The sequence below is a fragment of the Solanum tuberosum genome, unplaced genomic scaffold (genome assembly GCF_000226075.1).
Source record: "Solanum tuberosum cultivar DM 1-3 516 R44 unplaced genomic scaffold, SolTub_3.0 scf00004, whole genome shotgun sequence".
Taxonomy (NCBI): Eukaryota; Viridiplantae; Streptophyta; class Magnoliopsida; order Solanales; family Solanaceae; genus Solanum; species Solanum tuberosum.
The window spans coordinates 2,684,557-2,699,170 of NW_006238930.1; the positions used below are offsets into that span (position 1 = coordinate 2,684,557).

The window sequence follows — 14,614 nt, forward strand, 5'->3', positions numbered from 1 at the left end:
AAAAGAAGAGGTGTGGGGGGGGGGGGGGGGGGCAGTTTCAGCCTGACCGAGAAAATTCACGCAGTCAGTCAAGCTAGTGGCGCAATACTATAGTCTAAATCATGATAACAAAAGGATTGATATATATCTTTCAAAGCCGGAAAATAGCCAAAATTTGACCCAACTATCATCAAATTGACAGTACTACCAAATAGATAAGACAACTGCGTCTAATGCCAGTTCAACAACAGTAGAATGATTAACTTTCTAACCCGAAATGGGCATGGGATGAGAGTCCCAAAGAGATCGTCTCGAACATCACTGAAATCCATAGAATACATTGCATTCTTGAGTCCATGAGAGGCCAGATACTCTTCAGATTCCTTAGTCAGGCGATACCCTTTAAAAACACTTATGGCTGGTTCGCCAATCTGAAAGATTAGAATTAAAATAATACATTCAAAAAAGAAACATCTGATAGTATTATTAATTTTGCTCTAATTAGTCAATCAATCAACTAAGCCTCAACCCTAAACTAATTGGGTTGGCTATAATGTATCCATTTTGCTCTATTTCTTCATCATTGTTCAAAAGCTGGAATAATTAAACTCTTCTTATACTAGAGCTATAAAAGACCCAAAAAAAAAAGTAGCAGTATAATAGATAACAATGACTATAAAGGAAACTGTCTTTGGCCCAAAAGCAGAAAAGTATTTATTTAACCTTAGAAGGTAAAGGAAAACATACAGATGTTCGTAGCAAAGCTTGCAAATCGCTCAAGTTCTTATAAACCCCGATCACATCCCCTTTGCGCACGACATAAAACGCATCCTTCTCGTCCCCCATTTTATGTTTCCAACTCCAACTTTTCGACTTGAGTTTGCAAGTAACTCCAGCACTGTATCAACACAATCATAAGTTTTAGCAAAAGAAGAAACGGAACAACAACTACAAGTTCCGATTTCCTCACGATTTCAAGACTCACAGAACAATGTACAGTCTACGTATTATTACTATATGATTTAGGGCATTTTCTTTTTATTCAAAAATAGACTCGAATTTCGGGCACAGATATATCGAATTAGGGTTTATTCGAAAACAGAGAAAAGTGAAAGGAAGGAAGGAAGATTCTTACCGAGCGGAAGAGGAGAGTGAAGGGAGTAGTTGGTTGGAAGGTGAAGAAAGGGAGTTTTAATGGAGTTTTGTCTTTGTCAATAGCTGATGCTGATCTCTCGAGTTTCATTTTGGGAAGTCGTGTAATATGTCAGCTAATTTTGATCCGAAACTGCATATTTGGGCTGTTTGGCGGAAACCTCAATTGGGCTCAATATTTCCAACCGGCCCGGCCCATAGGCTACTCCACAAGCAAAAATATTGCTCAACTATCCTAGTTTTCATAAGAGTAAATTTTAGAAATACCAAACATAAAAATCATATTAGCGCTCTATAGCTATAGTTTTGCTACTTGCGCTATATAGAAAATTATGTTTGCTATGGAACATCTGATTTGTATAAATCGCATGCATCTGATTTGTATAACATCGCAGTGATTTGTATAAATCGGGCGTCTGTGTCTATGAAAATTTTGCATTTGTATGTGTATATGTTCTTTGTGTTAAGTTAGAGTGACGAGCGAGATTAGGAGAGAGAATAGAGAAACAAGTGAAAGAGGGTAGAGAGTGGAGAGAGGTGAATTGTATATGTATATCAGTTACATAATTGTATATATGTAACTACTATGTATATGTATCAATGATTGTGTTTGTATATCTGCAGAAAAATTAGATTTGTATACAATTGAATCGAGTTAAAACATTTGTATTTGTATATCAAATCTCTCTCGCTTTATACAAACACAAATTGTTCATTGTATTTGTATAATTTGTGTTTGTATATACCGAGAGAGAGGCAAAAGAGAATTGGACAGGGAAAAAATTGTATTAGTATAATTGTAAGTGTATAGGATGGAGAAATATGTATTTGTATTTGTATATATAGTCTCTTTCACTTTATACAAACACAAACACAATTTATACATTTGTGTTTGTATAAATGTGAGAGACGTGAGGGAGAGAATTGAGAGTTGCGAGCGAGATTTAGGGGAGAGAGACGAGAATGGCAAAGTGTTTTCTACGAATTAGAATTAAATGAATCTATAGCTATAAAAAAAAATTGAATTAATAGTTTGCTATTATGCACAATTTTCCCTATTTATAATGGGCTGAAATATCACAACTATTTTTATTTTTTATTTTTTATTTTTTTAAATTGATTTAAAATTATTTTTTCACTTTCCTTGAAAAAGGTATATGTGAGTCATTTTTGTAGTAGAAAGAATATATGTAAGTCATTTTTATAACAAAAGATACCTTACCTTTAAATGACAAAGTTAAGGGTGTTATCAAGCCCCTTTCTCTTGTTTTATTTTGTTTAAAATTATTAAATAGTTTTTGTTATTATTACATATCAAATCAAAACAAGAATTAAGTTGAGTAATGTAAAGTTGTTGTTTTTTTAATTTTTTCAAGTTGGGGGTATGGGAAAGGGAATTACAAAGGTGGATAATTGAACACTTATTATTAGTTATTACAATGAAAAATTAAATAGTCAATCAAGAGATTCTACTAGTGTTTAATTAGAATTTTCGTTCATAAAAATAAAATGAAAATTTTCAAATCATAAATCAAATTGTTTTTGGAATTTATTCCTTTGAACAAATTTCTTAATTATTGAACAACTACATACAATAAAAGTTTAAAGAAAAAGTCCTCGCTATATAAGACGAAAATTCAATCTGTAAATTTCATGGAGTGTTTCTAAATCATATTTAGTGAACAGATAAAATTTTCATGGAGAAAAAATATTTTCAGATTATTAATGCCTATAGTGGACAAGTAAAGATGAACATGAAGTATTTTATATGTTAAATTGTTTTTTTTCTCATTTGGTGTCCAATACCACATTATATCTACATTGTAGCTCGATTAAATTTGGATTCACGCCCGAAAGTTTCATATTGGGGTAAAACGCTTTCTAACAAAGGCAAGTTCGTATCCAAAGGAACTCGAATCCGAAACCTCTTAATTAATAAATGAGTACTCACCACTCCACCATTGATAGTATATGGAGTATATGTTAAATTCAACATTAATGATAAATTGCTAAATTTGTTTATCACGTAGGATTATGTAGTATATATATGTTGGGGGTCTGAAGTGGTCATGTGAGTATAAGATGGATTATGACCTGTCGTGCAGATGGGTTCAGTGAGAGTGTACCTAACCACTACCTACTCAAGAAAAATGAACCCATTCTTCTCTAAAAGTAGGGCACGCACCACATTTCTCTCTGTCCCTCCCTGCTATTTTTTCTCACAACTCCGATCTAAATTGACTCATATTTTTCTCTTCTCTCGTTGTTGTCAAATGAAGATGAATTTGTGTAATTCTGTCCAGACACGAAAGACTGTTCAAAATTATAATGTTCTTAACTTGGGAAGCCCAGGTTTTTTATTGCTCTATTCACTCTTTCTAACTGTGATTTTCAGCTGCTACATGCTTCATTTTCCCTTCAGCCCAATCCTCAAATTCGCAAGCAAACAAGATTCAGCTCCTCCTACTAACTCCTTACAAATTATTAATAATCACTCTCAACCTGCAGGTAATTAAGTTGACAAAAATCCACTTAATTATTGAAAGTATTTTTATTAATTAATCACTAGTTTTACGTTGGATGTCAACCTCAATTATAATCCTTGTGTTTGCTCATATTTTGGCAGATTACAACAACAGTACATCGGATTGTGACTTGTTGAATGGTAGTTGGGTTTTAGAGGAGAAGGGTAATTCTCTGTATTATACAAACTTTAGCTGTCCAACAATTCCTCGTTCGAAAAACTGTTTGTTGAACGGAAGGGCAGATGAAGAATTTATGCAGTGGAGATGGGAACCAGAAGAATGTACGCTTCCCCGTTTCAATGCTAAAACATTTTTAACATTTGTTAAAGGAAAGACGATGGCGTTTATAGGTGATTCCCTCGCAAGGAATCATATGGAGTCCCTACTCTGTATTTTATCTTCGGTTAGTCATTCTACTTTTCTGAATTTATAATTATTCAATATCATATTCAACTACACATAGTATAATTTGAAATTACACCTCCAAATTCAGGTTAATTTTTTTATAAATAGAGTACAAAGAATGAACATAGTTGTTTGTGCATCTCTCTAGCTAGGACTGCGTAATTTGGTGCACCAATAATTATTGGAACGATTAAAATTGCATAGAGATGCGTGATCGTTGCTCTTTTTTTAAGGTCTTAAAATAAGGTAAATTATGAAAAGATGTGATCGAGTAGGTTTTTGTTGTCAGTTTGACTTTCACACTTGGAGGACAATTGTTTCCCCATGTTCCGTTTATTCGGACGCTAATTTCGCAATTAACACACTACTCCCTCTTTTGTTTTATGTGACACATTTTGAATTTCGAGATTCAAACAAATTTATTTTTGATAGTAAATTTTTATATATCTTTTAAATATTTTGAATTATCAATTATTGTGACTTATAATCCGAAATGTGTCACATAAATTGGGACAGAGGGAGTATTATTGTATGTCCCATCTTTACTTTCTTCCACAAATGCTCATAAAAAAATACTACTTCTTGTTTATTATATTAAAAAAAATATAGACTTTTTTTGTCTCAATTTAAGTGATACTTTTCAAATTTTGAGATTCAAACAAGTTTATCTTTGATAGTAAATTTTCATTCATCTTTCAATTATTTTGAATTGTCAATTATTGTGACTTATAGTACTTTTTATATAGTTTACAAATATATGAATTTCATTTTTAAAAAAATTGAAGTTTTCACGAGCAAATTCTCGGTCAAACTTAAACTGTTTGACTCTCGAAAAGCAAATGTGTCACATAAATTGGGACAGAGGGAGTATTATTGTATGTCCCATCTTTACTTTCTTCCACAAATGCTCATAAAAAAATACTACTTCTTGTTTATTATATTAAAAAAAATATAGACTTTTTTTGTCTCAATTTAAGTGATACTTTTCAAATTTTGAGATTCAAACAAGTTTATCTTTGATAGTAAATTTTCATTCATCTTTCAATTATTTTGAATTGTCAATTATTGTGACTTATAGTACTTTTCACATAGTTTACAGATATATAAATTTCATTTCAAAAAAATTAAAGATTGTACTCACAAATTTCCAGAACTGTTTGACTCTCGAAAAATACAAAGTGTCACATAAATTAGAACAGAGGGAGTTTTTTTAATTATTTTATCACTTTTGTATTCTCTTGGCGAGCTAATATTTGGAATTTGGTTGGGCTTAGGCAAGGTGTAACATGTTTACATTTTGTTCTTTCTATCTAAAATTATGTCAAATTTACGTGACTCATTCTTCACATTATTCCTTTTTTGATTATTATTACACAAATAGGATGTGCAATATTGCCGCAAAGAACCACTAAGCTATCATCATCTTTTATGCAACAACTGAGATTTTGACAAAAAAGAACAAAAGTAAGATTTAATTTGGTACAAAAACTTGCAGGAAGAAAGTCCAACAGACATGTACAAGGATGTTGAAGACAAATTCAGAACATGGTTATTTCCTCATCATAACTTCACTCTCATGGTCCTCCGCACAGAATTTCTTGTCTTTGCTACTGAGAGAGTTATCAATGGTTCATTAACGGGGGGATTTGACTTGCATTTGGACAAATTAAATGGGAATTGGACTCAACATTTAACCAACATAGATTATGTTATTTTCTCAGATGGACATTGGTTCCTTCGACCTAATTATCTTTACGAAAATGGAAACCTTATTGGATGTGTTTATTGTGGGGAAGCAGGGGTTCAAGATCTTGGCCCTGGCTATGCCATTCGAAGAGCATTTCAAGCTGCTTTCAACTACATAAACAAATGCGTGGAATGCTCAGGTATATATAGACTCTGTTTTAATCTTGATGGGTTCAATTTTTAAAATTATCATAAATACGTTGAACTCATTCCTAAAAAGTCTGAATAGGTATTGTTGTGCTTTTGAGGACATTCTCCGCTGGTCAATTCGACCAAGGAGCATGGAATGAGGGAGGATTTTGCAACAGAACAAGACCGTTTACTAGAGATGAAGTTAAAATTGGTGATCAAGATTGGGAATTTAGGAACATTCAAATCGAAGAAATTGAAAGAGCAAGAAAAGATGGAGAAAAAAATGGTAACATGTTTGAAATTGTGGACGTGACAAGAGCCATGTTAATGAGACCAGATGGACATCCAGGAGCCTATTGGGGTAATAAATGGATGAAGGGCTATAGTGATTGTATACATTGGTGCTTGCCAGGGCCCATTGATACATGGAACGAATTTTTACAGGAAATTCTTAGAAGAAAACTCCCAATTTTCCATTGATGTTACTCAAGAAAAACACTCATTTTTATTCAATTCAAAATTTTGTTCTTTGAGTTGAGGTAAGGAGGACATGTCTTATGAGTAATGGAAGTGGCCTTCAGCCTAGATGAATTAATAATTGTAAATGATGTTAAATCTATATATATAATAAAGCTAGAGGTAGGAGAGGTGATGTGGCATGCTTCTAAATCGAAGAATGACATTTATCTTTTTTCTCAATTTTTTTTTGACATTTTTCTTAATTGTTTACATTTATATAATTTATTTAAAAATATACAAATTATATCTTAATTACATTAATTTAGAAAGCTCAAAAGTCATTATCATTAATTTAATGAATATTTTTATTTCTAATTAACCAAATAATTAATACATTTTACCTTTTACATCCGTTTTGCTTCTTTTTTTCCTTTCATTGCCGTGAACATTGAACAATAATTGTAATCTAATTAAATTGAGCAATTAATACATTCAATGTCTATGTTTCTTTATGTTCTTTCATATTCTTTATTTATCTTTATATTGTCAATTTATTTGTGATTGTGAAGTTTCACTTTTGCAGGTTGTTTGGGTTTATGCCTAAAGGCTAAAAGGTCTAATTTTACACACAAAAAGTCAAAAATTGTGTGACATGTATGGTAAGTTGTTTAAATATATTCTTTATATTTTTTAATATTATTTTATACTAAATTGAGGTAGGATTATGTGTTATCAAATAGACAACTCAAAGGAATAATATCGATTTTTTACTACGCAGATTTATAGTATTTTATTTTTAATTTGCATCTTCATAATTTATCTTGAGATATTTACGTGTTATTAGATATTCTATTTTGATAAAATTTATTTGTATGTGTTATATTTAAATGGATTCATTTTTACGATCAAATTAAGGTATGTATTGTTTTGGTTGAGAACTACTTTAGAATCTCTTTATTAATTCTTATTCAACATTTGATAAATCTTGATATATTGTGTTCATCTACATCAAGAAATCTCATATATTGTTTTAATTACTAAATAATTGATGTATTTTTTTGGTTGAGAACTACTTTAGAATCTCTTTATTAATATTTCTTAACATTTGATAAATCTTGATATTTTGTGTTATATCATCTACATCAAGGAGTCTCATATATTCGACCTATAATATCTATCTCAATGTTGAATTCTAAAGTAATTATTACTTCCGTTCACTTTACTTATCATATTTTACTTTTTTTATGGTTAATTTAACTATTTTTTTACGTCTGAATTGAATTGGATTAATTTCACTATTTTTAAAATTAAAATTTAAATATTTTGAATTTGTATGAAAATATTATAAGATTCAAATGTTTCTCATATTAATATAATAAAAAAATACATATTAAATATAGGTGAAAGTTCATATGATTTGACTCTCGAAAAACAAAATTAAATAGAGAATATATATACTCTACAAATTCATAAACATTTTTCTACTTCTTAATTGACACTGTACTTTTGAAAGCTATTTTTATGTTTCATTGATTTAAAAATAGAGGCAAAACTTAACTTTTTTATTACAAATAATCATTGCAGTGAAGTTGAAATTCATACATATTTTGCAACTTTTTTTTATTGTCACCTAATAATGATCAATCAAACATGAGTAACAGTATATACTACATTAAAGGAACATGAGCATATGATAAATCAATTAAAAGAGAGAGAGGATGAAGAGGCTACCACCCTAAAGAACACAAGCTCCAAATACATATAAAGATTGTCAAATTAAATACTTTTAAAATTTTAGTAAAATAATTTATAATATTTTTTTTGGTTTATTTAAAAATAGTATAATGATGTTTTTCTCCAAATTTCTTATGGTTCATTTAGTCTCAATGTTCGGAAAATCGATAGACAATGCACTTTGTGGTTCTTTTTTTTTTATAAGCATATTTGTAAATGTATTTATGGTTCTTTTTATTTAAGAAAATAGGTTTCAAAAAGATTATATATATATATGCTCAAAACATATACAAAATTTCTTGAAATTCTTTTCTTTCTTTACTTCCTATTAAGAAAAATAATTATTTTTTTCTTCACTTATAAGTACACTACACGAGTATTTATAGAAGATTAAAAATTATTAAGTGATAAAAAATCATAGAAAAATATATAAATTAAAGATCTTTTTAAAAAATAATTGAATTGGAAGATCGATTTGCGCGTAAATTCTATTGAAAATATTTAATAAAATTTATATAAAATATTTCAAAACCGCGCGTAGCACAGCCAAATTCACTATATAATACAAGAATGCTAATTGTTCAATTCAGCCAATTATACAAGTTTGTTGGTTAAAGTATGTGTTTGAAACAATAAAAATGTAGAAAAGACTCTTAGATATAAAACAAACCACATGTTTCTCTTTTTTTATTGGACAAAAATATCAGGAAATTCATATTACAATCTGATATATATAGTTTCATAAAACGGCTCAGTGAATGAAACAAGTAGTGAAGATAGTACATGGAAATCATAATACGCACTTGCAGGTGAAAAAATAATCGACACACATCTTACTTCTTTTTATTTTGATTTTAAGTATAATGAGAAGGGGCCTATGTCCGAGGAACGCGAAAGTAGAGTGGAATAGGATTGTGAGGTTCTGGAGACGAGTCCCAAACAGAAAAGGCGCTGTTGGAGTTCATCCATTTCTCAGTCATCTCTGGATAATGTCGATCTAGTACATCTTTTAAGCTTTCTGTTGTATTCACCCATTCAAGTCCTTTTTTCGTATATGTCTCATCGTTGTAATAGCTGGTGAAAAATTTATCTGCCTCTAACCTTCTGTAAATTATTTTTAAATCATTAGTCATTCTATAAATCATACTAATATTATGCATAAATGGATTGATTTTTTTTCACTTTTAATACGAACCTTGATGCCATGATTAGAAATATGATAAAGGCAGTCTCAGAGATGGCAAATCCCTTAATCTTTTTCTCCGCGGACATTCCAACTAACAGATCCAATTGTTCTACTTCATCACCATAAACTTCATGAAGAGTTTTAATGACTTCCTCATCATCTGTCAAATCTTCCCATTTGGAGATGGGAATTTGAAGCATTCTCCTACGAAATTCATTGTACCTAGCAACACTCCTTTCTCTGTCCCTATAAACTGCCATCCGAACATACAACAAGATCAGTTATATATATATACAGTAGTTTGTCATGACTCATGAGAAATAAACTTACTTTCAAGAGCTGCAAGGTCAATATGATGTGGCCTGTCAGTTCCATCGACATCTTGGGCAATAAGATCCCTCATCCATATCGGATAATTCCAAAGTTCAAGAGCTCCACTAGCTTGATGGCCCATTGAAACCATTTGCTTAGTAAACCCGATTCTTGATAGATTCTCCTTACCTTTACCCCCAATTAAATCTTCCATCAGGATCCTATAGTTTCAATAGGCAATTATATATTACATCAGGTAAAATTAGTTATAAGCTACTTACAATAATTTGAAACTAATAATTAATGCTGCCTTACTCATTAGTCAAAGGAAGAGATTTGTTTAGTCCAGGCGTGGCATCGATATTTCTTAGCTGAAGCGTATCAGGTAGGAGTTGATGCATCCGATAGACACTCGTAAATTCCTCAGTTAAGGAATAAGGCACACCATGATCCTCAGGTTTCTTCATTCCCACAAAACCACCTAAAATGGAACCTCCAACATGCCCAAATGTATCCTTGAATTTCTTTCCTAGCAATCCATACCTGCAAACAATTAATTTTAGTCACTATTTGACAAAATAAAAATAACTAGTGTCTGAGAGTATTGACCAATTGGCGCGCATTCCTGCTAGAAGGGTGTCGGTATTGAGAAGTTCAACTGTCCAATCTATGGTGTGAATTTTCGCAATTACAGCAGAAGTGACAAGCTTTGCATGACGATACAAGTCCTCATCTTTCAATTCTGGATATTCTTTCTGGAAATTTGAAAATCAGAATACTCAAAAAAAATCCAACATCACAGTGCATTTTATTTGGACAGTTAATATGATCGATTAGTACCTTCAAGGTGTCACAAACAAGATTATGCTCTTGAACAAAGAGTGCCTGCAGTGACAAAAGTCCAGCCCAATTATTGCGAACATCACCAGAGATGATTTTTCCATTTTCATCTTGTTCAAGGAGCCCATTTTCTGATAGTTTCAATTTTCCATCTTTAAATGTCCTCACTTTCTTTGAAACTTCTGCGTTGTTCCCATAAATAGCACTTCCATCCCTTCATTTACAAGTACAAAATTACACTAGTAATTCCAGTTACCAGGTGGCTTTCTAAACAGACCCTTAAAATTGCAGTATGAAATCCTACCATTGTGGAGTACGAATGTTCAAGTGACCAGTCTGGATATCACATAAACCCGTAGGAGTTTGCTTGGTCTTGAAAAACTTAAAGGACTTGAGAGGACACTCACTTGCAACTTCTTCAGGTGCCCTTAGCTCAATCTATGTATGCACCAAATTATAAAAGGTTGAATTAAATTACCGTACGTAACGAATCATTAATTTTCACAAATTGATTGAAAGCATTTCATTACCAAATTGCTAATTAACTGACCTGTTGAGTATCTTCCAAATGATCGATCCAATCATGAATCATAAATTGTATCCATGAGGCAGCTATCATGTTAAATTGTTTTCCTGTGTCTATGAATTTTCTGCGTGCTAGTAGCTTTGTTGCAACTACCATAGGATCTGGATTCTTTAACTACAGTTTAAGAAAGAAATAAATTTCTTAAATTTTTTATTTTGATATATAATTTCAAAAATCTAAATCATGCTCAAAATAACTTGTCGTTAAGTCCTTTGATCAACTATTCATCATTAATGTTTAATTCAAATATCTCCTAGTATATCACAACTAACTAGCAGGTCTTTAGTTTTTGCTCAAACAAACAAAAATTATTGTAAGAAAGTTTATCATTTCCTTGAAAGTGGCTATGGTAATGTTATGTTGGACTAGTCAACATAATATGCGCTTGACCATATGTTGTCATAATCAAGGTAAAAGAAATGGACTATATGATTAAGTGGGTCGGATTGAGTTAAAATTGGATTATTTTAGTTGATTTGGAGCTTTTCATCCAATTGAGGGGTACAAATGATGAAATTAGTACCGGTAAGGGTAAGAATAACTTCATCTTAACGGTAAGTGGATAATCAACCAATAAAATAAAGTTGAGAGGTATTTTTTATCCTTTTCCCAAAATTAAACAACCAAAAATACCAACAAAAATCAAAGTTATGAAAATCAATTTAACTAATTTGATTTGATTTAATTTCATCATTTGAAAAATCAGCTTAATTGATTTCATTTGCTTTTAAAAAGGGACTCAAATGAAACTAGGGACATGCACCCGTGGTTGCACGGCAAAGGAAATAGGAGTACGTCCTTTGTGGTAGCATCGTTTTCCTTGCTATCTATCGTAATTCACTGCTATATATACGTAGAGTATATTTAAAGTTGAGTTTAAGTTTTATACACAAATATTGTATAAATTATTTATAAGATCATGAGATGGTGCATTGGAAGTACTGTTTTAGTCATGCAATATATTCACACAAAGGCAAAATTAAGTATTATTATTAATTTAATTTTTAAAATTTTCAGTATTTTATAGATTATATCTTTAAAGTTATCATCCGTTAATTTAATTTCTTGCAATTTTTATAAATGTTTAAACATAATTTTTTATTTTATTTTAAAAATATTGAATTCAGATGTATCTGCGCTTTGACGTATGGTCCGCTCAGAAAATCCAAATCTGAAATGAAGTTTTGTGAATTGGGACCATACATGCAATGCGAGGTCACTTTTGCACCAGAAGAGCTTTGTGTTTTTGCCTAAACCTTTGACAATTAAAAATCTTGCCACTAATTAAAATAGTTCTTTCTTAGAAAATAAAAGTGCCATAAATTGTTCTTTCTTAGAATGGTTAATGTACCCTTAATTACTTTTATAAAACTTATAAATTTAATAGTATCCTGGTAAGGAAAACAAAAATATTTTTTTTAAATGAAGCATAATCAAACTTATGAGTTATGAGATATGCTAATTAATTAATAAGGGTATATACATAAATATGTATATTATGGAAGGGTTATTTTAGTCTTAAAAAAATAATTTTCTGTTTTTGCTTCTGATTCTGTTAAGAAGAGAGATTTTTAGTTTATAACAACTAAAAAAAAATAAATTGTTTTTGCTTCCATTTAAAAACATTTTTAAGGATTTGTCAACGCTAGTTTTTTTTAATTAAAAAAAAAAAAACACTTTTGACCTTCTAACAACAATGTCAAACAGGCTCTAAAGACTTAGATAGGTAAAACCTTGGTAAATCCACAATCGCTTATAAGTTGCTAGGTGGATTCAAAATTTTATATCTAATGAGTTCAATTTTTGAGATTGTTAATATCACACACATTATTTAAACCCAACTAATTATATCAACAGGCCCCTATAAATTGGGGGATGACTAATATATAACTTTTGATTAAATTTTTGGCTTATAAGTATTTATCAAATGAATAGATAAATTAGAAAATGTTTATAAGCAAGTAATTTATACCTTTTCATGTTGATCAACAGGCATCATATTCCTACCAAAGAAAGGAAATTCACTGCCACCTCCTTCATTAAAAGGGTCGTTGTATTTTCCAACGGCCCGATTTGATGTAACGTCGATAGGTTTTCTACCGACACCGACGTTGATCAAATTATATTCCTGATGAAGATGTCGCCGTGCTGCGAGATAAAGTAGCCCCAAGAACACCGGTAGCCGGTGCCACAGGTTCAATTTATCAACCAAGTGAACCATCTGCGCGCATGCATATCACAACTTTAATTAAAAAATGTACGAACGTACAACAAAGGATTAATTAAAAACAATTTTGATTGTACTGTAACATAATACCAAGAGGTAAGGTAACTAGACTATATAGCAAATAAATTTATTTACAGATCGATTGAGGAGCACAACCAACAAATCGAACAATAATAACATACATCAAACGCAAATATCTTATCTCCACCTTGTGAAGGTAGAAAAGTCATTTCTGAAAGACTCTAGACTTCTTAATCAACTAGCTCGTATTTGGTATCTCAAAAATATTCTTCAATTCAATATCGTTTAAAACTTAGTTTGGGTGGACAACAAAGAAAAAATAACATAATTAGTAAAGAATATATTACCATAAACAAAAGTTTGTTGAGAAGACTCATTCTGTCAACGACATCATGAAAATCTTTGTGAATGAAACAACGAAGAGGAAATAGCAAGAGATTAACAAAAGACATATTGTTAATTTAATTTCCTACAAGCTAGAAATCACTTGTAATATATATAGGGCTCTAAATGCTTAATTTTGGAGGAAACATATCCCTTCTATATATATAGAGATAAGTATAAAAGCATAAACGCACGAGTATCCTACAAAAATAATACTCGTAAATAATGTATTAGTACGTTTTATAAAATTATAAATTTAAAAAACGTAGAACGTTTTATAGCTTTGACAATTCTAATATAGTTAGGCAAATATAAACGGGGAAAGAAAGAAGAATAGTTCAACGTGAAAATAATACCGTACATGTCATGTTGAGAATAGGACCACGATTTTTTTAAAAAAAAATATCGGGTGGATTAAAAATAAAGAGCTTAAAAATATATGAATGACAACATCAAATACGACAAGACAAAAAGAATTACATTTGACGTGTTGTGAATTGTGATCTTATGTCTTATGATGTATAGTGTAATCGAAATTCACTTTGCGTTGCTCTAGATCTGCAATTTAAGGTTTGGATGATAGTAATCTCCTAACCCTTTTTTTGCGAAGAATATTTTTTTAAAAAAATAAAAATAATAAGGTTTGGAGGATTGGTTCTGTATGTGTGACGGACATGATAGGATAAAGCAACATTATCTTTAAATCAGAAAAGTCATAGTATTACGAATAAAATAAAACAAGTGAAAATAGAGAACTGAATCTTAATACAAATTTAAATTGCAGGCAAATATTAACAGTCAAACACATATTTTTTGGCCTTTTAAATTTTGATAAGTATCTATATTGATGAAGGGTTTTCCGGGTGCTGTTGGAGTTCATCCATTTCTTAGTTATCTTATTTACTCATTTAAGTTTGTTAATTTCT

At 30.7% G+C, this 14,614-nt stretch overlaps 3 protein-coding genes across 4 annotated transcripts in view; 1 reads left to right on the plus strand and 2 right to left on the minus strand.

Moving 5' to 3' along the window:
- LOC102582559 (uncharacterized protein YpeP) overlaps positions 1-1,228 on the minus strand; it is a 7,001-nt gene extending 5,773 nt beyond the window's left edge. For both annotated transcript variants that reach the window (XM_006338471.2, XM_006338470.2), the window contains exons 1-3: positions 1,115-1,228; positions 727-877; positions 252-410 (exon numbers count right to left, since the gene is read on the minus strand). In XM_006338471.2, the coding sequence (XP_006338533.1) occupies positions 252-410; positions 727-825 (258 nt within the window). In that variant the 5' untranslated portion in view covers positions 826-877; positions 1,115-1,228. The remainder of the gene's footprint in view (positions 1-251; positions 411-726; positions 878-1,114) is intronic.
- A 2,002-nt stretch (positions 1,229-3,230) lies between these two features.
- LOC102583117 (protein ALTERED XYLOGLUCAN 4-like) lies at positions 3,231-6,592 on the plus strand. The gene is made up of 4 exons (XM_006338472.2): positions 3,231-3,639; positions 3,758-4,059; positions 5,557-5,947; positions 6,037-6,592. The coding sequence occupies exons 1-4, from the start codon at positions 3,237-3,239 to the stop codon at positions 6,417-6,419; spliced, it is 1,479 nt and encodes a 492-aa protein (XP_006338534.2). The 5' UTR covers positions 3,231-3,236; the 3' UTR covers positions 6,420-6,592.
- A 2,236-nt stretch (positions 6,593-8,828) lies between these two features.
- On the minus strand, positions 8,829-13,829 carry LOC102583777 (alpha-dioxygenase 1-like). Its single transcript, XM_006338474.2, has 10 exons — positions 13,652-13,829; positions 13,029-13,277; positions 11,021-11,170; positions 10,775-10,908; positions 10,471-10,684; positions 10,240-10,385; positions 9,946-10,173; positions 9,649-9,851; positions 9,328-9,571; positions 8,829-9,236 (listed from the first exon to the last, which is right to left on the minus strand). The coding sequence occupies exons 1-10, from the start codon at positions 13,754-13,756 to the stop codon at positions 9,008-9,010; spliced, it is 1,902 nt and encodes a 633-aa protein (XP_006338536.2). The 5' UTR covers positions 13,757-13,829; the 3' UTR covers positions 8,829-9,007.
- Between the last annotated feature and the right edge of the window lie 785 nt (positions 13,830-14,614).

Coding starts and splice junctions, on each gene's coding strand:
- LOC102583117 (XM_006338472.2), top strand. CDS start 3,237: ATGGGTTCAGTGAGAGTGTACCTAACCACTACCTACTCAAGAAAAATG. Junction 4,060..5,556: donor TACTCTGTATTTTATCTTCG/GTTAGTCATTCT, acceptor AAAAACTTGCAG/GAAGAAAGTCCAACAGACAT. Junction 5,948..6,036: donor CAAATGCGTGGAATGCTCAG/GTATATATAGAC, acceptor AAGTCTGAATAG/GTATTGTTGTGCTTTTGAGG.
- LOC102583777 (XM_006338474.2), bottom strand. CDS start 13,756: ATGTCTTTTGTTAATCTCTTGCTATTTCCTCTTCGTTGTTTCATTCAC. Junction 11,171..13,028: donor CTGTTGATCAACATGAAAAG/GTATAAATTACT, acceptor CTTAAACTGTAG/TTAAAGAATCCAGATCCTAT. Junction 10,386..10,470: donor TTGTTTGTGACACCTTGAAG/GTACTAATCGAT, acceptor TCAAATTTCCAG/AAAGAATATCCAGAATTGAA.